At 29.4% G+C, this 27,883-nt stretch overlaps 1 protein-coding gene across 5 annotated transcripts in view; it reads left to right on the forward strand.

The window, feature by feature from the left end:
- Positions 1-27,883, forward strand: part of LOC142333367 (NAD kinase-like) — a 489,955-nt gene that overhangs the window by 262,217 nt on the left and 199,855 nt on the right. The window contains exon 1 of one of the 5 annotated variants that reach the window (XM_075380442.1): positions 3,890-3,923. The exons of 3 other annotated variants lie outside the window; for them this stretch is intronic. Coding sequence is in view for 1 of the 2 variants with exons in the window: in XM_075380431.1 (XP_075236546.1) it covers positions 23,938-24,032 (95 nt within the window). In the remaining variant the exon portion in view is untranslated. Of the gene's footprint in view, positions 1-3,889; positions 3,924-23,910; positions 24,033-27,883 lie in introns of those variants that run through there. One more of the 5 variants, XM_075380431.1, reaches the window with a different exon arrangement.

Here is a 27,883-nt window from a genome sequence, read left to right on the forward strand (position 1 = left end):
GCCACCAGCGTTGTTAAAAATTAATTCATTTATTGCTGCGGAACGTGTCGCTGTGTGTTTTGATTTTACGATTTGCAGTCAGCAATTGCAGTTCAACGTAATTTTCGTAGAGTGTACGGGATAGAGTCTCCTAATCGGCAAACCAACTAGAACCCAAACCTCTTGGCACCCAAAACCTTCGTTGAGACAGGTTCTGTTAAACATACAAAATCATTAGGACGCCCGCGCGTTCCTGAAGCTGCTGTGGAACAACTCGGAGAAAGCTTTGCACTAATCCGAAGAAATCAACTCGTCACGTGATTGATCACTGGCATTCCACAAACGATTGTTTGGCGCGTATTACGTAAACGATTGCACTTGAAGTCATACAAACTAACCACGGTTCAACACGTTACCGATGACGACAAAGTGTCTCGGCTGCAGTTTTGTTTGGAAATGATGGATAGAATTGCACACAACGATACATTTTTCGACAATCTAATTGTTAGTGCTGTCACCGTTTCACATCGCTGGTAAGGTGAACATCCATAACAGCCGAAATGGGTTAGCGAAAACCCTCATGAAACTTTGCAGCCGATTCTGACAGCCCTAAAGTCAATGTTTTTTTTTGTATTCTAAGCAAACAGGGACTGTACGACCAGTTCTCCTTCCAAGAGGCAACCGTAAACGGTATCGCTTATCTGGACATGCTTCACAATTTTTTAATTCTTCAGTTAGAGATGATGACAAGATGGACGTCATTACTACTAGCAAAACGGGTGGGCGGGGATCAGTACCTTTCCCTGCTGATCTTGATGAGCTAATACTTTGAATAAACACCGCAGCTCAGAGGTAACGCCCGACTTGCTGGTTACAGTTGGAATGAAATCGACTTCAGGTGGGATGTACGTCGGATTTTACAAGTGGAAGCGATTTCGAATGTTAGTAAATGTTGGATGACAAACGTGATATTTTTTTCTATGAAATACGACCTAAACCGAATCTGTAAGTTTTCACAATAAATTTTTATATGCTTTTAAAGTTGTGACGTCGTTTCTGAATCACCTGATATTTTAGTATATATATATATATATATATACATATATGTACATGGAAAAAACATTTTGTAATTTTCATGTAATTCTAAAGTTAACTGAATCTTTTTTTTTTATTATTTTTCTTTTTCGTGTTAGTTTCTTTACTTTTTTTAAATTACAATATTTCACCCCTTATTTTAACAATAATATTAATTCCTTTAGATTATACTCTCAAATACGTTATTTTTTTCCTTTTTTACATGCAATTTCCAGTAAAATAAAAATAGCATGGAAACGTATCAATAACTGTAAAATTAAGCAAGATCTTTTTTTACAATCATGTTTTTATTTTAATATTTATATATAAAAAGCTTCTACAATCATTTTTTTTCTATTATTATTTTGTTTACTTTTTTTAATTCGATACTGGCTTGAAATCACTTATTTGCTTTTTGTGTAAAATTTCAGATCCTCGTACACATTGGGTCTAATTGATAAGTGTTTAATCAATTTATTATAATATTTTTCAAATAAAGTTACGATCTAACACCAAGTTAGATTTCATAATACCGATTAAATTATTATTTTTTAATTCTCAACTGCACTACTTAAACTTATTGCAGGTAATTTTATTTACAAATACATTATTTATTTTTTTCATACTGATTGTTGACTACATATAATGGATTTTTTTCAGTGGTAGAGGGTGTATTAATTTTTCGCTCCTGAATTTTTTTTATGACATTTTATGAACCAGTTTAAGTAGAAGAGTTACTAATCAGAGTTACATTCTATGGTAGTAATGATATTAAATATTTTGTCAGTACATGAAAGAGATGAACAGAGTGGAAGTGTCAGTAATAGAGTCGAATATTTCCTGTATTCCATCGGGCATGACGTACTGATATGCTGTAATATCTAAAGATTAAAAGCCAGGGTTTAACCATTTGACTTTTCAATTTTCCCTAGTAAGTCTGCCGTGGGATGCTTGTTATTCCTAAAAATGCCTTGCCGTTTTTTTTTAATTCATTTGTCTGTCGTCAGATCATCTATACCGTTTTATTATGACTTGTAGTATGCATGTGTATTTATTACCACCTTTGTGATAAAGCGCCTAAACTTATATGAGTGATATCCTTTCATTTGATTATCTTTTACAAAGAATAAAAGACAGAATTTTATTACTTATCTTTGATATATGTTGTATATTTGTTATATAGTGCAACCATTTTATCGTGCACATCATGATACAACTACACACTGTACTTCCACTATGGACTACAATACAGAGATATTCATATTTGATTTGATTCATGGAGTGTAATTATAAGAGTATAATTATACTCCATGAATCAAATCGCTACTGGTAATGTCTTACAGTAAGTGTTAGAAATGTTCCTGAAGGCACTCCGAACCCTTCGCACCACATTTTTTGATACCCTTCGTAGGACATCAGGGCTAATGGAATTCTTCTCAAAAAATGGTGGGAAGGGTTCGAACCTGCTTTCAGGAAAATGGAGTGGACATTTCCAAATTGCTGTAAGACGTTACCAGTTGTGCGTAACTACATTCCACGAAACAAATTTGAGTTTCTCTTTATTATAGTACATAGTGGAATTGTAATGTACAGTTACAGATATGCACGATAAAATGATCATGTTATATTAGTTTAAACTCAGAGACGTCTTTTAACCCTATCTTTCGCTTCGGAAATTTAATTCTTTAACTGTAATTTCCGACGTATTAGTTAAATTTAATTTTAATTGACATTTTAAAGGGTTAAAGCGATATTCCCTGTTTAAATCAGAAATAGAATTTTTTCTTTACACCATTTATCCCAGCTTTTCTAAGGTTAAAACGCATATAAAGTACCTGAAATAGAAGATTTACTTTCTTTGAAAGTAATGTTATTTAATATTTAGCGGATCATGTGATGAACAGTATGGTTTCCCTTGCAGGTCCGAGTATCACTTTACTTTAATGGGTTTGGCATGCCGATATACTACATGTATTATGTTTAGCTTTTTAAAGAAAGTAACCGAACACCACTTCACTTCTCATTTTTCCCTAGTGGCGATATTTTAGAAATTTTATAATAACCCGTTTCCGCTGTAAAACCTTAATTTAGTAAAATGTTCATTTTCGTATAGAAAATTAGAACATTATAAATTAATCTCCGATCAATTTCTGTTACTTTTTTTGTTTCTGCAAGGGTTTAATAATGCTTTGTAGTTTTCCTTACTATTTTTATAATCTGTTATGTAATGTTTAACGCTAAGGTAAAATCAATGTCTTTAACATTTAATGAAAAAAACTACAAAAGAAAGTCACCTGGAAAAAATGTTAATTATTGATCCACTGAATTACGGAAACATATTTGTATTTTATAACTTAAATAAAAATGTCTGAAACATATTCTAAAAAAAATTGTAATTTACTTGGAAACAACTAATTAGTTTAACCAAAAGAAATGAAATTGTTTTGTAAATATGGACTAATAAACTTTACTTACTCGTTTTCCATGTAATTGTGTTTATAAATACGTTTAAACTTTACGTAAGTTCCTTCCCGTGATTTAGATGAAAACGAAGATGAATACGTATAGATGAATACATTGTTAAATATTTAAAACATATATTCTGGTGTTCAGCAATAGTCTGAGAAGATTGCTTATGTTACTCGGTCGTTAGAAGAATATGTTTAAATGTAAGGTACAAAGCAGCAGGTGAAGGAGAGGTGGTGGTATCGTGAAAGCTGGTACAGTGGCCGACCGGGTAGGTCGCTTTCTCCGCTACAGTCGCGGGTTTTGCTCCGTTGGGGCGTCATGTCCTCGTCACCAGAGAGCGGTATCGCTCTAGAAGAACAGCTCGAACGCAGATGGTCCTTGGAGACGCTTCTTTCTCTATGGTGAGCTATTTATTTCCTGTACATCTTGTCTGTGGATCGCACTACGATTTGTTTTCGTTTCCGTAGATAGTTTATTTACGGAAATCTTTCGTATTTTACTTCGTTTATTCGTTAAATTAATTTAAAAACGACGGTTCTTTTAAAGTAAGTGGTGGTTTTGTGGTGCAACGCATTAAATTATCCTTACTTTAATTAAGGTAAAACATTTCGTTAGTAAATCGTATCTAAATTACTATAAGTTGTTACATAGGTACAGTTACTGCATACATACATACATACACAGAATACGAGTTACTTATTATGTTACTTGTGCAAGTACGTGTACAGTCTTCCAGTATTTTCTCCGTTTAATAAAATAAAATACTAAGAATTACAATGTCACATATTTATAGAATCTTTTCCGAGTACGGCATTTCTTTTTAATAATTATTTAATATGCGTAGTTGATGGTTTAATAGTCGATTATAGAGTGCAGACTTGTAGCGCAGCTTTCTCTACAGCTTGAGCTGCAAGGAAGGCGATCTGAATTATTACGAAACAATGTTTGTTACCCGGCCAACCGAGTGTACTACTTTAATATTGAAATAAGTGATTAATTATTGTTTGTGATGCTTTGCTTTAAAATATGATTAAATATTTTTTTATATTTATATGTATTTTTTTTTTTTAATATATAGAAGTTCAATTGACCGACATTTTTTAATTAAAAAAAAAAAAATTATATTACGATTTTATTTTCAATAATTATATATATTTTTAAAATAATGAAAATATACCGCAAAAATAATCAGAATAATATTGTAATATGCAAGTGGTTTGTATGTAACGACGGTTTTATATTTTTTGCCTGGAGACTTTGTGTACAATTCAGCAATATTGTTATCTCGTGTTGGAACGAATGCCGAAGTAACATTCTATCGTCCAGGTTAGTCATCATTCACTTGGAATGAGTATAATTAGAATCTATGTTAAGAACAAAACAGAAAACATGAAATAATAATAATAATAATAATCCGTCTGACTTTTTAATAGATCTAACATTTAAAACAGTTCCTGTGTTTTAGCACAGATAAATTTATTATACTTCAAGGTAATGGCATTTTATTTATTATTACTATTATTTTTATTTTAAACAACTATTAAATAACTTTTGTGAGCTAATTATTAAAGAATTATTTTAAAGTTACATTATTAGCGTTCAACTACCTTTTTGTTTTAATTATTGATATTCAACTATTTCATTAGTTTTTTATTTTTTCAATGATCTTTAAGTAAAATATATATATATATATATATATATATATATATATATATATATATACACACGCAACAATATTGTTAAAATAAAAACTAATAAAATAATATTTACCATCCCCGTGGCTGAGTAGGTAACGTGGCGACAAATCATGCGGAGGTCCCCGGTTCGAATCCCGGTCAGGCAAAAGCCATCTTTTTCATACACTACCAATTTTCACTGGGTTAATAATAGCTATTGATGCCCGCTCTCTCATTACAAAAAAAAATTATAAAATAATTTATTGCCAGCGTATTATTATAGTGATAAATTTATTTTTATTAATAAAGAAATGTGCAGGTAAATTTAATGTTGTGAATTCGGCTTACTTATGTTGCTAGTTATTTACATTAGTTTTTACACCCTCATAGGATTCTCCGTGAGCGTGAAAGGTTGTTGTCAAACTTACCTAAATCTTAAATTTACTTAAAATTGGATCAGTCTTTTCTATAAATGAAATTAAGTTTTTATTAATATAAAACATTCCAATCCCCGTAGAGGAAGCACCCACCTTGTGACTATTCCGGTCGCCACACCATCCCCTGTTCACAGTAATACACTTCGCAGTTATACTGTAAAGTTACACTTCACAGTAATAAACCAGGCCTCGGTTGGGATGCCACCGATCTAAATGCCTAGTTAGACATTTGCAACGGTGATTTTTAAACTCGGTTTTTGCCTTCACTGCAGGCCTCATCCGAACATCTTGAATGTCCTACATCGTTTCCTTCTAACTAGCTAACCGAGTTCGCGGAAGCACAAACCCCGCGCCTAGTTCTATATTTTACAGAGCCAATTTTGTAAATGTCTCATAATAATCGAGGCAATAGAATAATAACATACCATCAAAAATGTTATTCACAACAACGAAATTTAGTCCTTGTTCCCTTAGTGAACTCAACATTCAGTTCATACCCCTGACTTAGTTTCATTTGTGGACTCCGGTCTGGTTTACCAGGGAGAGGCGGACAGACTTCCTACTCCCACTCAGCTCCTTCGCATATTCATTTAAAACAACAGAAATATCTCTAATTACAGCTGGTCAGAAAAGTGATTAACAAAATTTTCTTTTTAGGTAATTTTTTCATACAAATATAGCCAAGAAAAAGTGGTAAATCTAATAAAAATTAAAAATCACGACTGTCAAAAAAAACCCCAAAAAATAGGACTTCTGGGCACGGTTTTTGAAATTCGCATTTTACTTTCAAATAAGCGGGTTAGGCGTGCGGGTGACAATTTTATATATAGTATATTTTTATTAGTTTATTTAAACATATATATATATATAATTTATATACGACACTCCTGGAAACGTAAGGATTCCAAGCGGGATCATACATCTAAATAGGTTCAGCCGTTGAGCTAATACGGTAGAACTAACAAACACATACATACACCAGAAATACATTACACTCCTTTTTGGGCAGTCGTGTAAAAAACATAAAAGTTATTAAGACAAGAAAAATAATAACTAAATAAAATTATAACCAAAGAATTTCACAGGATCAGTTAAGATGCATCAAACGTGGGAAGGATGAAAGTGTTCATTAATCTGTGGATATCTTTAGGCTACAAAACAATCCTCAGAACAATTTTTTCAAGAATTATTTGGAAGATGTTGATAAAAATGCACGAAACGGGTTGGATTTTACCCATCTTCGATAATAAAAATTACTGAAATCAACGAATTGAAGTTAGATCTGTGTTCGTATTTGTTTTTGGAGGGAGAAGGAAGGATTGTTACTTATTACGGACGTAACAGCATTTGATAAAATGTACTTAAATAAGCTGTTAACATATTTTTAATTAATGTTAGACATGATAAGTAAACGAGTGGTGACGTCATTTATATTATGGGCTCCTACAGTCTTCCAGTGTTTTGACACCAGGAATGGAATCGTTAAAAAAATAAATAAATCCTTCCTATCCTTTACTAATGCTTCTTAGCAACTACCCAACGGTTGTCATATTTTATTCGTTAATCGCGTATTTTGTTGTCAAATTTCACTTCATTTTTGAAATTCAATTTAAAAAAAAAAATTGAAGAAAGACTAAAGAAAAACATTTTTCTTAATTTTGTTTAACGTAACGTGTGTAAAATCGATTATGTTTGATAAGTAGTTAAAAAATATATTTTTTATGGTATTGTAGCAATACTTCAAAAAGGTAAAGTACTTGAAAAAATAATTGAAAATACTTTAAAATTAAAAAGTATCAGCAATGAAATGAAAAAAATAAATGCTTAAAGATTAACATAATATGTTTTGGGAATAAAAAAAGATTATTATCCACTTTTGCTTTTATTTTGAAGCGATTTATTAAGCTTCAGACAGTTTTTGTATTGAAAAACATACAATTCGATAGTACTCGTAGTATCAGCCCTGAAGGAATAATAATTAAAAAAGCGTCATCCGTGTCTGATAATGGTGATCGTGAATTGAGTAAAATATAAATTCCGTTACTTTGCATAATTTTATTCCTTTTTTAAGAATTGTCTAAGCGACTTTAGTGTTAATTTATTGCGCATAAAAAAAAAAATCATGCTTAATTATCAACCTTTACACTTTTCTACGCCACGTAGAATGTATATTATTACCGAATTGTCGAAATTCATAGCATAATATTGAGTTTGTTATAATATCCTCAGTTCGCATACAATCTGATTACAACTTTTCGGTTATCTGTCGGAATTTTATTTTTAATATTTTTGTTGCTTTTAAAATTCTTACAATATAAGCAGCCTTATTTTAAATTCATTTCTTATTTTATTTTTAGAGTTCTATATTTTTCGTAGAAATTTTAAACGATTCATCTAACACTTTCGTTTTCGTATAATTATAATAAAACGATTTCATAATTTTTATTTTTTATATATTTAATTAAACGTATGTAGTGTTTGTTTTAACTTTTATTGTGAGTGATTCATTAATTTTGTGACGATAGTGTATACAAAATGAATCGTAGTTATAATACGATTTATCTCAACGTTAAATATTTACATTTGGGTGCGTAACTTTTTTTCAACTTTATTCTTTTCTAAATTTTATTTATTTATAAAATTTATTTAAAAAAAAATTATTTGTTTGTCTTTGCAGTTTATGTAAATGCAGTTCCTTACATAAAACGTTGCACTTCGGAAGAGATATCTTTATTTTGCGATATATTTCTGATTCTCGTTAAGGTGAACATGAAATATTTTCATAATTTGCAGTCAGATGTTACCTACGTATAGTTTTTTTGTTTTTTTTTTCAGCCGTTGGTTAACTGTGAAGAGTAGGTTAATATCGTCCCTTTTTAAGAAATTTTGTACGCGACCAATTTAAAATTTTTTTAAGTATAGTACTTCAGTAATCTACCAGAAGTTTATACTGGCCTTTTATTTCTATAGTTTTCTGTTTATTAATTTGTACGCAGATCGAGTAATTGTGTAATTGATCGCGTATTTATTTCGGAATTCCAGCACGTTCACAATTGTTATTGTTTTAAATAACCATCGCTGTAATGTTGACTTACGTCCTGCTTAAACTAATAAAATATTTCTAATTTTATTTTATGTCAGCACAGAACGAAAAAAAATAGTTTGCTGTTAATAGTTTCTATTTCCCTTAATATATATAATTAGTTACCGTTTATTCAAATTTCTATACTTTGTATACCTTTTATTAAAGTCATAATAGAGCTGAGTTTAACTGAAATAAGCATAAACGAAAGGACTTTGCCTTAGTTGGTTATAGTATTTTTAAACGTCTTCTGATAGTTAGCGCAACCTCACCGAAAAAATAGCCGATTCTATTTTCTGAAATCATCAAACTTTTTCATTATTCACGCAATTATAATTCTGTATAACCTGTTTAATTATCCATTTATATGTATTTAAATTAATGTATTACAAATCATTATTATGTAATTGTAACAAAACAGGATTTGGAATGGTAACAGTTTACTGATACGCCGTGACGCAGTGGTATTACGTTACTTTCCAGTGTATCTTTTTATTCTCTTTTAATTTAATTGCTTGTATTATAGACAAACGTATGTTTTAAGCTCGTAAAAAAATCTAAACTGTCAACATCAAGATAAATCGCGCCAAAAAAAACAAGAAATCTTTTTTAAAGATTATATCGTTTGAATAAATTAAAAGATTCAGCTGTGTGATACGTCAATTTGCTGAATCGTTTTAGTAGAAATTTATTGACCTATAATTACTTCAAAATTGATTTCTACTTCATAATCAAAGATTTTTTCACTTCTCTTGATGGATTTTTAAAAATAATTTGTGATTATTACTGGTCTTTCGCTTGTAATTTATATTTAAATTTAAGAAAATTACATAACAATTTCATGGGTGTGTTTATTCAGTGGAATTATATGTTAACATCTACTTTTATTTTTTTAAATTATGATGATTAATATATTGCCAGTGGCGGAACGTAGCTAAAATTAGTGGGAGTGCTGCTCCAGAAAACTTTTTTTGGGCCTTTTCAAGGCCATCGTTAAAGCTTTCTGTAAAATAAAAGAACCGAAAAAAATTAATCAAATAGAATAGCTGGAAGCAGGATAGTAATCTAATTCCACACTTTATCACATTCAAGAATGTGGTACACGGTTTTTAAGCACATTTTGCGTAAATAAATAATAAAATGATAAAATAATAAAATAATAACAGAATAAATAATAAAATGTCAATACAAATAATATTTTTTAGTATTATTAGATAATTTAATACACAGAAACAAATAGGTAATTAGTTTTTACTAATTACCTTCTTTTTCGCCCTTCAAGCGTGTTTTTGAACAGATTTGGCAATCAAAGACCCTTGCTTTCTGCCATATTCTGATTACTATTGAAAAAACAACTAAACCACTTCCATATTCCTTCCACCGACTAAACTAGAAAAGGGAACGAACAAGGAACGTTCCATACATACGTGGCGTATAAAAAAACTACCTTCCACCAGCACGCTAGGATCAGCACTGCGGGAGCGACAGTGCTCTCTCTCCATTGCAGCTTCGCGTGCAGCTTCCTATATACGCATGCGCACAACAGCCAACCACTACGCCGCTGGAACTGTGAAGCGTACAGTTCCATACAAAGAATTTTGTATCTTTTTCATAAACCGGGGGATGGCTACTGACATTAAGCTGTAGGATTATATATTGTAAAAATATAAAGAAAGAATTAAAGAAAAAAGGACTCATTATATTAAATGTTATCGAAAATATCAAGTGGAAAAGGGAGTGCTGCAGTTCCACAGTGCCTATACGCGAGCCACCACTGTATTTTGTTAAACAACGATCAATTTTTAAGTCAATTTGTTTAACATTTACATTTTATTTTACCATGTAATGTATCAAAATCATTATGCGATATCTAATTACGTAATTATTATCTTTAAAATAAAATTGTAAATATTTGTTGCCAATTACAGTTATGATGCTTGGGGTTTGTTTTTCGAATGGTAGTAGAGGGAAATTAATTATAAAATTTTCATCAATTTATCAGAAAATTATATTCTAAAATGCGTATATGTGTTTTCATTTTTTTTTAATGCAGACTGTAGCCTACCCTACAAAGAAATTGTGTTCAGTTTAATTTTTTTAATTACTATAATTTATGAATAATGATTTGTTTATCGTTTTAGTTCCTAAGAAAATGGAATATTTTTTCACCGAAAAAAAAATTTGAAAGCGAGATAAGATTTGGTTCGTAATTTATTTTTAGGAAGAAGTTTTTTTACGCCGATATTGACGTTGATTGGTTTTTTAAGATTTTTTTACGTCTATAATATAAAATGGTCAGCAGATGTTAGAATTATTTTCTATTCTGTTAATTTTTTCTCTTTTTCTTCTAAGTCGAAAATGAACTTATTTGGGTTGTATCAGTTTTCCAGTTTTGTTAAAAATTACTGGTCCTGAATTTTGTTACCTGCACTAATTATAAAATATAAAAATTTCTTTACTTATTGATCAGGTTATGGCAACTAAAGCTACAGAATTTATTTACGGATACCGTATATTTTCGGTTAATAGTAAAACTGATGTTAAGCAGATTACAAGCGCTTACCAGATTTTTTCAAAAGAGCGCTTGCATTTCGGTAAATTTTTTAATAGTACTTAACGCAAGTTTAATCTAAAGTCAAAGTTATCGAAAGCCAAACTTCTCTAAACTGTAAAACTCTTCAATTTGAAAATAAAGTAAAACTGAATAAAATGAAGTTTTATAAATTATACGTATTATAATCGTATAATCTATAGCATATTATGCGTGTTGGTGGGGGGGTGGCGAAGTATGTATGTTTTATTTATTGCATGTTTATAAATACAGTATATACAATATATATAAAATCAGTATGCATACATACACACACACACTTTACATTTTATAGTCGAACTAAATATAAATATATTAACAAAAACTAAGTTTTTTTTTGTTCATGTAATACATTTTTAATTTATTAAATCGTATTCAGATTTACATTAATATATTTGAAAATCAATATGAAGAAGACCTAATTTAAAATAAGTTGCAGGAAATTCTTAAAAAACTTTATTAAAGTGAAATTCTTAAAGCTTTGAAAAACCGAACCAACTTAGATAACTGCACTATAATTTTTAAAAAAATTCATCTGCACACCACATGACATCCTTGTACGCCTATTAAATTGCATATACTTTTTTTTGTAAAATGAAAAGTGCTTAAACTTTTATTTCATTAATAACTTCTGATATTTTTCCATATTTTTTTTATTGTAAAACTTTTTAACAATCTGAAGTTAATGATTATTAATAAATCAATATACTTAAATTAAAAAAAAAGTTAAAAAAAGGAGATGAAACCATTAACTAAAGATGTCATTAAAAAGGAGATTAATTTCTTTATTAATCTTTTATTTGGCTATAACTCTGGAACCAATGAAACTAGGTATCACTTAATATATCTTTGAAAAGCTCTCAATGAGGACATTACTGCAGCTAAGAAAAAGTTCAAAATCCCCAAAAATTGGATTTTGAGCTTTTTTGGACACTTTTGATACAGTTGATTGCAGTCAAAAGGGGAGGTGCACAGCTAGATGTAACAACAGTCCTAAATCCAAAATTTCAACATCCTACGGCTAATTGTTTTTAACTTACGCGAGATACGTACGTATGTACATACATCCCTACGTACATACATATTTATGTACTCTTGGAGTATGGGAATTTAGGGAGCCGATATTGGGACATTAAAGTAAGCAAATAAGTTTCTATAAATTTACGTCCAGAATTTTTCTAGTTTGTGGAATAATTCTCCATGATTTGTGTTCAAGAGTAAAACGAAGCCATACTTGAAATTCATTCGACCTGATTAATGGGAAAGATTATGTGATTTCCCATGCTTTTTGACCTGAAAAATTTAATAAATCAGATCTTTCTATCTAAATATTTATCACTGTATATAACACCATTGTTACATTAGGCTATAAGCTATAACAATTTAATACTAAGCAATGTTGATGTCAGAAAAGAAAAAAAACACCTGTATTTGTAGAATCATATGTAGATTTATCCTTTTTAAAGTCTGATAACATATACATTTTGTTAAAAAACAATACATACAATAAATATACTACATTAATATAAAATTATATAATATATATTTAATAGTAATAGTAATTAAATTTTAGTATTTTAATTATATATTGTATTTATACATATATTCATTTTTCTCGTTTGTTTTTGAGTAATTTTATTCTATTTGTAATAATTTATTTAAAAAAATTGCTTTAAAATATTTCTGTCATATCTCTTTGATTTAAATATCAAATTTCTAAAAGTTTATTTATTTTTAATTGATTTTATTTACATCGATTTTCTCCGCGAATAAACTTCCTTATATTTTGTTTAAGTCGTTTATTTGTTTATTGGCTATTTAACACACTAAATCTACCCCAAATCTAGAAAAATTTATTTATTTTTTTGCTATATTACTGTCTCGAAAACTACCCGAGATACAGTTTTTTGGACTGCTGTTATTTCGCTGGTTAAAAAATTTTAAAACCAACAACTTTTCTGTGTAATTTTTGTTTCAAGTATTTCGAAATTATCTTATTTTTCATTGGAGAAGAAGTCCAAGCAAAATTTTACGCTTACCACAACTTGAAAACAAAGCGTCTGTAACTTAAAAAAGAAATGGCCAGTAACATTTTTATTTTATTTTTAGGGATATTCCTTATGCGGTTTTCACTCTTCGATTAAAATGTTGTTCTTTGTATTTTTTTCATTATTATCATCGTTGTAACCAGCAATAAGTCGCGGAATCCTGATGATGATTCATCGATTTGATGATTCAGTATTATGATAAATAATGATTAATTTTGGATAAATTTTTTTTTATGGATCATTTGTAAGATTTTATATATCTTATGGTTAAGTAGGGAAATGAAATGGTAATAAAATTATTATTAGTATATATTAGAATATATATAATATCACATGAAAAAACTAATTTGTTGAATCCAGTTCGTTCAGTTTATTATTATTATTTATTTTTTTAATAATAAACAAGCTTGAAACGTTTATGTTAAAATATGATCTGAAAATTTGTATTGTGTAAAAAATACCAAGTCTGATCGGGATTCGAAAAAGTACCGTGTGAATGATAGGCTGAAAGACGGTACCACCACCTCGCTATGCAGATCGACAAACAATAACGTGGAAATAATGTTCAGATTTCTTCGTATAATTTTACAAAAAGTTATAAATTAAAAGTTTATATAAATGAAATAGGCTTTTATTATTTTCATGCCTCTTGTAGCTTACTTAATTTTAATCAGTGATTCCTGATTAGCCGGATTTATTACTAATATTATGCTTTCTATTATAATTTTTTTTCAAGTTAATTTGTAATTACAGAATAAGTTAAATGACCTTCTTAAATTTGTTTTGTAAATTACACTGAACTGATGTTATTAGCCGTGGTAACTTATTTAAGATTTGACTTTGCTTGAAACTTAAATATTATTTTAAAGTGTTGTAAGACATTTTATAATTTGCATTTACGTTATATTTTATATTTGATAGTAAAAATTTCGAATCCTTTTTTTGTTTAATTGTTAAACATAGTTTTTTTACATTTTTATTAAATTATGCCATTTCTTAATAGTATTATTGTGAATCGAGATTTAACTGACGTCTTTATAATACGTAGTATTTTAAAATATTACTATGTTAGTTATTTAAATTAATTATTAACACATACACCTCTTTTTTTCTTGAAGAAATCTTTCCAACAAATATCTAGCCTATTTGTCACATTACTCCTTTCATGGTAATAAATATATTATGTTTAATATTAATAGGTTATACATTATTTTCCTAATTTTTACTCTACCTGAGAAGAAAATTCAGAATCCATTTTCCCGTTATTTGTATATTTTAGTAGAATTTTATCCATTCTTTTTTACAAAAAAAAAAAAAACTACTTTAGTGATAACACCTTCTAAATAATATTTTCTTAATTACAGTTTCGAAGTTGAAATAATAATCACTCACAAATTAAATTCAACTTATTCTCCAGACAGTCTGCCATTCAGTCACATCACGCTCAAATAAGTATACTAGAACCAAGGACGTTAGATTTATGTGCTCGACTAGCCAAGGCCAAGTTGACCGGAATCGGGGAGGTGATTTTTATTTCTTGTTATATTAATAACACGTTTTAATATTATTTCTGCCAGAAGAAATTCAGATTATTTATTTATCGTAATCGAAAAATCACGATTTATTTGCCGATTTATATATGTTATCAATCGTTATTTAATCTTCATATTTTTCATTTTTTTCGAAATTACTTATCGATAAAATTATAAATAAAAATTAATAATTTAGGAGCATTAATTAATTAATTTTATTACAAAATGTTTTGAAAACAAATTTCCTACCAGTTCATGTTTTCAACTTCAATAATGATTTAATTCCAACACGCCAAATAAAATAGTTATAGGTTTTGCCGCATGGATTAATGATAAGATATCTAAAAATTGCTTATTAAGACAGCAAAAACTATTTTAAAACATTTTTAATTAGTTATATCTGTATTTTACATATATCTTTATGTCAGAATTTTCAGTTAAGAAATACGTAATTTCTTAACGAGCTGTCTGATTTTATTTGCCTTATAGCTTTTCTTACTCGGCTACTTCAGTAAACAATTTGCATTACCTGCTGTTCCGGGTGCCAGTTCTTCCTTAATACCCAAAAAAGTGTTCTCTTCTTAAAATTCACAAAGTTTATTAAACTTTGAGAAAGATTTTAAACATAGATTTTAATAGATAGCTACATTATATTGAGAAAATAACTTAAACTGAGAGTGTGTTACATATTTCTTGTAAATAAATTGACAATTAGTATAATCTACCTTACCAGCACGTTGATACGTTTTCTAGATCTGTCGGCTTACTTGGAAGCCATCATCAGGAGTTAAAATTAATTCAAATTAATTAAAGTCAAAGTTTAAAAATCATAGTTAAAATTTGAAAATAGTCATGACCGGGACGGTCCTACTAGTACTGTATACATGGAGACATGCATGCATGCGTACATGCATACTACTAGTATACAGTATACTAGTAGGACAGGGACAATCATGACTGTTTTTAATAAGTTTGTTTTTTTTTATTTTACTTTTAATTTTTGGTTCTGTATTCGATTTTATTATCCGAGTAGGGAGCCTTTCACACTCCCTATCGGAATTTTTTAAATTTTATATAGTTTATTTTTTAAATAACTTTAGCTATTATTTTTTAAAGACTCCGTCTGTGATATTAGTTTTCAGTTTTATTTCACTTTTTTAATTTTTGTTTTTAACTTAGTTTTAATTTTTTATTATATAATTTATATTAGTTTTAAGTTTTATTTAATTTTGTTATTTTAGTTTTAACCTAGTTTTAAGTTTTATGTTAGATCTTTTTTGGTTTTTAGTTTTCTTTTTAATCTTTTTGTTATCCGAGAATGGGCCCTTTACACCCATCTCGGTCTTTGTTAAATTCTATTCACTTTTGGTTTTATTTTAGATTTTATCTGTGATATTAGTTGTAAGTTTTATTCATCTTTTATATTAGCTTTATTTTCTTTCATTTTTTTATTTAAAAAATTCCGGGCGATGATAACGCGCAGGCGTTTTTCGCCCCCCCCCCCCACCAAAAAAGAGACTTTTTAAATTTTAACTATGATTTTTAAACTTTGACCTTGATGCATTAATTTTAATTCTTGATGATGGCTTCTAAGGAAACCGAAAGATCTAGATAACGTATCAACGTGCTGGTAAGGTGGATTATATTAATCGTTAATTAATTTATTTATTTATCATATTAGCAGTCCATGTTTGAGAAATTAATATTTCTTGTAGTGTCCATTATTTGTTAGCGATTCACATTTTAAGGCGCTGCCTATAAGAATTGCCTTACGTCTTTGTGAATGTGTTCGAAGCTTAATAAGTTGGTTCATAATAATGGTAAAAAATCGTGTCTAGACCTGTCATATTTCACAATTACTTTTTCTTAATTCAGTATTTTTTACGAATCAAGTTTTATAAGAGATAAATGTATTGTTTTTGTTACTAAATTTAAAAGAGCTGTGTCTGTGTTTTGATATTTCACGTATCGAAATCTGATAAAATGGTTTCGAGCTAAAAAAATTAATGAAAAAAATTTGTTTAACAATTTCGTAAATAATAGATGTAATTTTGGTACGTGGGCTATGAGTAGACCGACAGGAAACTCCGATTCCCATCCGGCGGCCGAGCAATAAATCAAATAATAGTGAATAAATCTACAGTATATCTCTTTTTTACAGGTTCATAATTTGATAACGTAATAATACATTTTTTTTGTAGTTACGGCTTATAGAAAAAACATTGACTTGCAGTTACTTTTTTTTTAGGTTTATGCTACGAATTTTATTTAAGTGTTGCTTAAAAAAATTATTCAAATTAAGTAAGGTTATTGGAGTTTATGTCTTAGGTTTTTGCCCTTCCGTAACTTATTAGTCGAAGCTAACACGACCTGTGTACATTTTATAATACCTCATTCCCCAAACTTTCGTAACTTGTCATCGATTGCAAACTTGAGTCAGACAAATGATTAGTAGTGCATTTGGATGAGGTCCATGATTATAATTATCTTTTTGTTGCGTAAGAATTGTCTCAGCTTTTTTCCCTAGCATTGTGTATTACAACTGTTTTTTTTTTCTATTGTTAATAAATTTGTCGGAACATACTTAAATAGTTGCGAACTTAATTGTTTGTTAATAATCGTTGTTAGTCGGTTGAAAAGGAACTTTTATACTGGATACTGTCATAGTATAGATTTTAATCTTTTCAGTTACAATTTTTACAGGTAAGTGTTGATTTTTATTCGTTTTCAATCTTATTCATTTACAAGGTGTTCTTTAATAGCTTTTTATATACAATAAAAATTTTAAACAAATTTTTATTTAAATTTTAAGTTCAGGGAAAATTTTTAAGAAATGCTATCTTTAACAAAAAAATTGGGAAGAAGAATTTACTTATTAAGAATTATTATTAATTTAAAAAATATATTTTTCTTCTTTTTTATGTTGTAACAGACTTCAAAAAGGAGGTTATGTATACGACCCGTATATATACTTTATTATATTTGCTCATAACATTTTTGCTATTAATCCGATTGAAATAAATCTTATTGCAATCGACGCAACTGCTTTTCACGGTGGTACCATGATGTTGAAAAAACTTTTTAGATACAAAAATACCTTCTGAAACTTGACGAAAAAGGTTTTTCGCCGTCCGGCGGGTACGTAGGGACAGTGGGAATCCTGACATTCTATATGTGTGCGTCACGTTATTATGATGCTATATGGTCTTCTGTTGGGCATTTAATGTAAGTTTCTGCACAAGATATACAGCACCGTTAATAAATCATCAAAATCTTAAATCTTTTTCAGACCCAATATACATTACACATAATATACAGCATCGATAGGGACAATTGAAATCTTATAATTCTATATACGTGCATCACATTGCATGGTCTTGATGTCGGTTCCATTTTTTTTTTTTAATAATAATTATTCAACGATGTTTTTGTAGGTTGTTTCGATGTTGTAAATTTCTTTATTTTATGTTTATGTTACTGATTGGTTTAATATTGTTACTTTGTTACTCTAGTTTTTCTATTATTTCTTCGATTGTTGGTGTGTTTGTTTCGCTACGTAAAAATCTATAAAACGTTTTATTTAAATTACTTGTATAAATTCATTATTCTTTTATGAACTATAATAATAAAATACTAACAACACAAAGAATTTCAATTAAATAAAACAATATGTTAGTTTAAAAATCCCTTTTATTTAAAATAATTATGTTTTAAATGACTATTGTAATATTTACTGAAAGTGTTTTTCATTCTTGAATTATTTTTATTTCATTTTTAAAATTTTTACATTTCTGATCGAATTGATTTCGTGACCTGTTACATTACGAGTCCGTGCCGATTTTGTTCGTTAGTTTGTTAAAATCATTATTATGATATAATATTAATATGATTAATTTCCCGATGAAATTAATTACGTTTAATTACGTGACTTGTACAGCGTACACAATTATATTAATATCCTATTAGAAAACGACCTTTGTTATGTCAAGTGTATTATTCCTTATTTGCCATTTTTAATCATTACAGAGTAATATTCTCATGCAACACACCTGTTACTGTTAAAGTAAAAATATTAAGCTCACATAAAATAAATTTTGATAGAAAAAAATTGGTGGTTTATTGCTTAAAAAAATGCTGCAAAAACTTTCGTACTTGAGAAAATAAATTTTAAAAAATCAGGTACTACGCGAATTTACTTTTAGATAGAGAGAGAGATTTTCTCTCTCTCTCTCTACGCGCGCGCGTGTGTGTTACAATTTCAAGTCACAATAAGTCAATATACCTGTGTGCGTTTTACTGATTTTGTTGGGTAAAAAAATGAAACAATTTTGTCATTATCTAAATTTGAGCAAAACAAAATTAAATATTTGATGACATTTCCTCCAAACCGTAAAACTAAATGATTTGAAACTCATTAACCGTATCAGTGATGTGCATAAAAATTAAAATCATGTATCATTTAAATTTGAAAGTAGGAAAACGCTCAATAATCGTTCATAAAAACTGAGATGATAATTTCGATTGTTAAACAATCATCCGTAAATACTCAGGAATAGTAAATAAATGAAAAATTGTAATGAAGTATTAATAACACTGACCAACAATGAAAATGTTTAGGGCTCAAGAATATCTTATTCTTATGTGTTCCATCTGTTGAATTCAAAAATCACCATAAAAATGACCGATTAGCGTTTGCTTTGGAGATACAATGACATGTCATTTTTTACCCGCTCTATATTTTTTTTTTTGGAGTTGTCACACCTGTTAAATTACAAAACGTTCTCCAGCTGTTTGTAGGTTGTAAAAATTATTTCTGTTGCTGTTACTGTAAATTTTATATTGTTTGTGTTGTAATTAGTGTTGCTACCACAGAAACACAATCTGACGCCTCTTGTGAAGACTCCCTACCAGCATTATTTTGGTATGAAGGTAGTGGACCAAGATAAGTCATGGGTTCCATTTATATGTTGCAACTCTTTTTCAGTTATACTACGAAAATTGCTGAAAAATAAAAACCGATTTATGCCTTTGCTGTGCCTACGGTTTGGCGGGAGCCTTCAAACCATACAGATAACTGCTATTTCTGCTTGACTCCACCTATAAAGGCAGGATTGTCCATGAAGAAAAGAGGACAGTTCAGTACCCTAATCTTCCATCTGTTATTCGACCTATTCCACATTCAGATCGTTCACCGGTTCCTACTCCACCCCAAAATTATGAGCTTGCAGTAGAAAATGAAGACAGTGTGGAAGATGAAGAATCCAACAAGCCTTCCACATCCCATGAGTCTGATTTTGACGTAAAAGATGATAAACCGCACAGACGGAGTCAAACGGATCTTAGTGATCTCATTCGAGACCTTGATTTGACGAAAGAGAAGGCAGAACTTCTAGGGTCAACTTTACAGCAATAGAATCTTCTCCAACGTGATCTCAGGGTCTCCCAGTACAGACATCGTCATAGGGATTTTCTTTCTTTTTTTGAGAAGAAAGCAATCTTGTTTACTGCGATGTTAATGGCTTGATGAAATGTTTAAATTTGAATCATGATCCAACTGAGTGTAGACTACTCGTAGATTCCTCCAAGCTTAGTTTGAAAGCTGTATTACTTCTCAACGGCAACAGTCTTCCTTCTATTCCTGTTGGTCATGAAGTTGACAAGAAGGAGACTTATGCAAACATGGGAATCCTCCTAGACTCAATCAAATATGCTGAACACAAGTGTAAAATCTATGGAGATCTAAAAGTCATTGCTGTACTCTTAGGAATACAACTGGAGTACACTAAATGATGCTGCTTTTTATACATGTGTGGCAGTAGGGATAGGAAATCATATCATATTCAAGCAGATTGGCCTGCAAGAAATCTTAACTGTAGCGAGTAAAATATCATTGCTGGGCCTCTCGTGGACCCAAATATGTTCTTCTTCCACCCCTTCATGTATAGCTAAGTTTGATGAAAAAGTTTGTCAAAATTATGAACCGAAAAGTACAGCCCTTTAAGTACTTAAGAGACAAATTTCCTACATTAAGTGATGCAAAAGTTAAGGAAGGTATTTTTTTTGGGCCATAAATTCGACAACTTGTAAAGGATCTTGTCATTGACCGAATTTTGGTGGGGAAAGAAAAGAAAGCTTGGGAAGCCTTAAATGGAGTGATTCATGGATTTTTAGGCAACAAAGGAGATGAAAACTACAGTCAGTTGGTGACAATACTTCTGCAAAAATACCAACAACTCGGATGCAACATGTCCCTTAAAATACATTTTCTCCACTCATAACTGGACTTTTCCCCTCCTAGTTGTGGAATTGTCAGTGATGAACGCGAAGAAAGATTCCATCAGGATATTTCTGTAATGGAACAAAGATATCAGGGTTTGGAATGAAGTAATGCTTGTGGATTACTGCTGGTCTGTGTGTAGGGACGTTCCGGAACTCACTTACAAGAGGAAAGCCAAAAGACAATGATCTCATGAAGCCACCACATGATTCGCTTCAGACCAACCAACTCCCAGGTATTCTTTCCTCAGTTAAGAACTCTTAGAATGTAACTGTCATTAAAAAAATGCCAAATAAACTTTCGTGTTGTTGGTATATATAATTAAAATTTATCGTTTTCTCTTAATCCGTTAAAATAAAATACTTCCACCTGTTGTATATCACAGAAACTAGAGCTAATAGAAATTTTTCTTTGTCATATTCATTTTCTCAACCCAAAATTAGTAAGATTTGATTAATGAAGTGAAGGAAACGTGCAAAAAAACTTTTTGTTGGGCAGTGTAGTTATTTAAATCTCATAGGTTAATATTAATTGGCAAAATAACAATACTTACAAAACACTAAAAAAATAAATATTTTTTGTAGTTTTTATAAAGTAAAAAGACAGACGTTTAACAAAGAAAAAAATTACAATTAATTTTAGCCAATCTCTATCGAAAACGTTATCAATATTGATAAATTTAATTCTGCACAAATTTCATTGTTGAATATCGTTAGGGAACAGATTTTAATAACCATTTAGAATTATAATTTATTAAAAAATATTTTTTAAGAACTTTTTATCATAATAAACTGTTATCCCCGCCCTTAATTTTTGTTCATTGGAAGGGTTATCTCCGATTGGTTTAAGGTTAACGCAGCCTTTATTTTGAGATATCTTTTTGCTGTCCAACCTAGGTAAGGGCCATATAGGGTTATCTTAGCTGCATGTTTAAGTATTTTAAGAGTGTTTTATGTTAATTTTATGCATAGTCAGTAGTTATTTTTATTTTATTCTACAAACACTTCTAAAAGTCCTCTTTTTTAAGTGTTTAGTAAGTACTGTTTATTTTTTTAATTAGTATATTTATTATTCTTTCTCGTCATTTTTTAATTAATTAATTTTTTTATCTACTGATGATGTTTATTTTACAATCGAAATGATCATCCATCTAATTTTAGATTAGAAGTCGATTTTTTTTTTAGGATTTTCCTGTTTTCCAGTTTATTTCAGTAACCGTTTAGCACACCTCATTCTTGTGTCATAATTTACTTAAAACAATTTTTTTTTTGTTGATGAATTAATTCACCACAGAAGTTTTGAAGCTTGTACGGGGTAAAATGGAAATAGATTTTTGTAGCGTATAAAAAATGCCTCTTCTGATCGGGAGATTTGAGTCTTGGATCCTCGGATGAAAAACTGAGAAACTACAACTCAGCCTCGAAGATCGGTAGAACTAAAATTTTATTTTAACATTTTTATTTTATCGCATAGGTTTATGAATAGGGATTTTAATTTTTTTCTATTAAGCTATCATGCTTACGTATTGATAAGTTTTCTTTTCTTTTTTTTATTTGTTAAACATAAATAAAACATTATTTATTATTAAACTGTTTGTATTTTATCAACGATAGAGAGAGGGAGTTCGTACCAATTTGGTAAATAAATTATAACTTAAAAATGTTATTTAGTATTTGTTAAGCGGTACAGTCATTTCGGCAATCTACAAACTTTGCTGTCTTTCAATCAGAATCATGTGGATGGTTTTAATTCTTTCATAATAAGAAATACTTTATTCACTTTTTTGGTACAGATGTTTACATTGTTTGTTAAGTAATGATCGTAATGAGGGGTTTATTGGAATGTGGAGTTTTTGTTGTTTTTTTATTATCTTGTTTTCTTATCCTTCATTTAACTTACGGTTTTGAATTTAATAAAATCAGATTTTCCTTTTTATGGATTTTAACGACTTTTAAATAAAAATTCCTATTTAATTAATTAATTAATTTATTTATTACATAGTATTTATAGAATTATGTTTGTTGAGTATGGAAACGTCTGAAGCGATTTTGGTGTGGAGGCTTCCTTCCTGTACGTCAAGAAAATCAATTACCAAGCTAAGCGTTGACGGGGTGTACCTAGTCGACGTAAGTGCATGCTTGTTAATATAATGAAAGTAATAACACTGTGGATTGATCAGTGTTTTTTGGTTATTTTTACTGGATATATATTTAAGATAAAATTTTTACTATAAGTATTTTTTAAGAAAAATTTTGCTTGTCACTGGTGGTTTACTTTTTAATAATGTACTTTTTAACGTTCATGCTTGATTTTTAGTGTTGAACTTTCTCTTTTAAACTATTTTCTTGAAAGTACTTAGAGATTCATAACTGTAGAAACTGTGTAACGGTAAGAATACACGACATACAGCCTGTTGAATTAAACTGAAGATTCTTTACCGAGCATGTCAGAACCAGTAAGTCTGTCGGTCTGTCTGTCTTGAAATAACGCGATTTCGTAAGTATACATAATATACGTGCAACTTGTGTATACATATTCTGCTATCAGAACAGTCCTGAAACAGAACTCGTGGGTAAATCGTAGATAAGTAGTTCACGCAAGTTGCATGTTTTTAATCTAATATTTGATGCGTAAAGGCCTTTGCTTTTGATGTCGAACTATTGTACTTTTGATAATCTAAAGGGGCGTGGTATTATGGCGGGATGTCACGTGTTTGATTAAACCGTTATCGTAATATTATTGATACTCGAAGCGGAGATGCACGCGAGTTAGGATGGGCCAGCAAGGGTTTCGTGCCCCGTTACCTTTGTCCTCTTGCAATTTTCACCGGCGTCTCTTTCGTACCTATCGTCGCCGTCCATCTTACAGGTATTTAAATATTCAGTATTAACAGTTTTACCGACTTATTGATGTAACAATTTTTTCTTATCGTTAAAGCTATGACCTATTGTATTTTTTCTTGCGTTAAGTACGCTAAGTTAGACTGTACTTAATACGTATAAAATTATTTTTTATCGGACTACTTTACATAAATCGTACTTCATTTGGAGTGGTTGTTTATTATCGATTTAATTTGTTTAGTTTTGTACGTTGTTTTGATCTACTGCTGTTAGATTTTATCCTGCATTCTTTTTAAGAATCAAATTTTTTTCTTTTTTAAATTTATTTTTATTACTCGACTTTTACAGCCTATGTGTTATTTTATTTAATTCAGATTTCATAGTGATTTCTCATTGCCTACGTATAAATTTAATACATTTTTCAATGATTTTCCTAACTCCAGTTTGCAAAAAAAGAATTGATTTAAATTATGATTAAATAAATGCTTTAATGTCTACATGAATTAAATAGATACTTTTCTTTTTTGTATTGCAAATTGAAAGTTTAGTTCAGTAGAGGCAACGTATTAGCCTTCAGGTAACACAAAAATGTCATGATAACAACAAAAATGGTTAAAGATTTTTTTTCTAATGTTAACTTTTGACGCATCGTGATTATTTTTCTTAATTTTAATGAAAATGTTTAAAAAATATTGAATTAACTAACTATTTTTATTCTTTTTCCAACGTAAACATTTTCAAATCCGTGTAAAATTTTATATTTTCTTTCTTATTAACATTATTTGTAATTTTATTTTTCAATAAATTTGCATATAATTTACATCAGCATGCCGGTAATATAAATTCACCGACGTCACTGAACAGAGGTTGGAATAATTTTCAATTTTTTTATTGAAAATTTTGTAAAATAAAATTATAACGCTTAACGCATTCATCGTTCGAGCTTTAAATCGGTAAGTACTTTGCCCTTCTAAAGAATGTTTGTAATTATACCAATAATGAAGTTGACGTAATAGAATTTTACCGAGAAGAAAGGATCTTTGCACCTTGCGTAAAGGAAACGAATATTATGGTCACGACACGACATACCTTTTACGTAAGTGTCGTTACAGTATTACGCAGTAAAAGTCTTCACACACCATCTATAACATCTTGAAGGTAATATTCGTGTCGGAACTAGTCTTCATAATTATGTAAAGAAATTTTTATATCACTGGAAATTAATAGTTATAACTAATGATATTTGAAAAAGTCGTTGAACTTCCTTTGTAAATATAATTGTCGCATTGTTTCTTTTTTTTAAATCCCAACTCGTACATTGTTGTACAATTTAATAAATATTTATCATTAAGCAGAGCCATGCCAGCATACACATATACTCTTTTTTATTCATCGATTATGTTTCTATTAAGAATAAAGGATTTGTACATCAAATGTTGTAGATTTTATCGCTAAATGTAATTACGTGGTAAAATCATAATTTCTTAATTCATCTTTGTCAAAAGACTAATGATATTTTAATTATAAATTAATATACGTAATCAACTTTCAGTACAGAAATAGTATTTTATAAATTATGTATTTTTAGTTTTATTATTTCATTTCATTCTTATAAAGCAATTAAAAACAAGATATCACAGTTTCTTTCTTAGATATCTTTTCGTTGGGCAAAGTTCAACCGTTTATTAAATTTTACATACCGCGTAAATTATTTTCAGCTATAACATGATTTCATCGTTGTTATGCGTCAGATTATTAAAATATTCGAATTAATAATGAACGGTCGGGATAATTATTTGCTGTAAGGAATTTTTTCGTGATCAATGTTTATTATATTTATTTATCCAAAATGTTATTATTTCAAAAATATATGAACTGTATATAAGTAGGTTTGTAATTATGTTATATAAAATTAAATTAAATCTATTTTTTTAATGAAATAAAATCATTTGCTTCGGCAAAATTAGTTACATCAACGATGTAAACTTTAACTATTTATTTTTAAGTTATTAATAACTTCATCTTAGTAGTTTGGAACCGTTAGATAGTAATCTAATCCCTGAATATGCTAATACTGCACATCATATTGGTATGTTTGGAACCGATCCTACGTTAGTTATAATGATTTTATAAGTTGTGATATTTTAACGCAGCTCTAACCCCAATGTTCTCCTTTTTTAGTCCCAAAACACAAATATAATTTTAGATGAATCGTTCGTATCAAGAAGTACAAATCGTTTGAACGAATCAATCGTTCGTGCGCTGCGCGCAGCTGCCCGGCGCACCGCCATTGGTCCGCTCTACGCCAATAGCAACTAAAATAAAAATGCGCACATACAACAAGCAAACAAACCCACTCACCATTTTTTTATGGAGCGAAGATAAATAATTTTAGTAATCGATAATAAATAAAATGAACACCGCTTAAATACGCTGCCTTTTAAACCGTCTTCACTGTAAGTCATAAATAATCTATGACTGCATACAACAAAGTTCTGGTATTATTAAAATTATGATTACCCCTACAAAAAGCGAAAAATAATCCAGCTTTAAGTATAAGATTACTCCGTAATTACCTCAACAACGTAATTCTTATTGAATGTTTAGATTTATCAATTTCTTTTTATTAATATTTATATTTTAGTGGTGGTCTTTATTAAACTACATTGTAAGTCAACACTCTTGGTTATTTAGATTTTTAGAATAAAGGATGTTCGATTTTCTTGAAGAAAACATGTTTACCATTTTGTTTTGATTTTTACTTCTTTAAAAATTAGCTTTATAATTACTTTTAATTGAGGAGATATAAAATGTTTCTATTACATAACATAAAAAGAATGTTATTCTTCATGTAGTTGCGAGTATGTCTTATGACTATGTGCAATCACGCATTTAATTAATGCATTCAGAATTGAAATAATTCTTTGCATAGAAATTAATGTATTATTTCTGATTAATATTTGTACGTAGTATGAGATAATTTTATTAGGATTTGGTAATTTTTTCCAGTATTTTCTAATCTTAAAACGAATTCATTTTTCAATAGTTATGGATAACAACTATTATTAGTCGATAATGATTGAAAATTCCTTCTGTATATTCTGGTGGAAGGTATTTAAATTTGTATGTTCCATTCATAATTAATACCTTATATAATTAATGTTAATATTTAATTCCTGGTCTACTATGCTGTCAGAATGCTCGGGTGTAGGGTAACCAGTGATAATTAAGTTACCTGAAAATTTTCCCGCTGAAATTTACTGCTAATACTCGGTGTTATATAAAATTAATTGTAAAAGTTCGGTGAAAGAAAGGAATCTCCGATTTATAATTTCATGCCTATTTAATAGCTGTCTCCGAAGATCTCCAAGGCCGTTATAGTAACAAATTTAAAAGAGTTATCGGCTACACAGCTGTGTTCAATGCGCGATTCATAATCAATTAAGTGGAAACAATTACGCGAAGTTATTAGAAAAAGGACATTATTGCCATTTATATTTTCTCGTTATTAAATTCAGTGAAGTGATAATAAATACTGATATACTTTTCAAACTCTTAGTAAAAGAATCTTTATCGATTTTATATATTTGATAAAATTTATTGATAATACCATCATAAAAAAAAAATAAAACCCTCTAGTGGAGATCTGGATACGTGGCTTATAATTTGAATAGATCATTTCACGCGTAACAGAATTCTATAAACCGTGAAGCTTTTCGTAGGTGACCTTTGTATCGAGTGATTTTGGTATCCGGAGGAAATGCAGTTAATTGCAGCAAATATTTCAGCTAATTAAGGCTCAAATTGTTAATCAATAACATTCTAAATGAAGGTGTCCCTATTTCTGAGGAATGATTGATGAAATGGCAGTACTCCTCC

The sequence above is a fragment of the Lycorma delicatula genome, chromosome 1 (genome assembly GCF_047948215.1).
Source record: "Lycorma delicatula isolate Av1 chromosome 1, ASM4794821v1, whole genome shotgun sequence".
NCBI classification, from domain to species: Eukaryota; Metazoa; Arthropoda; class Insecta; order Hemiptera; family Fulgoridae; genus Lycorma; species Lycorma delicatula.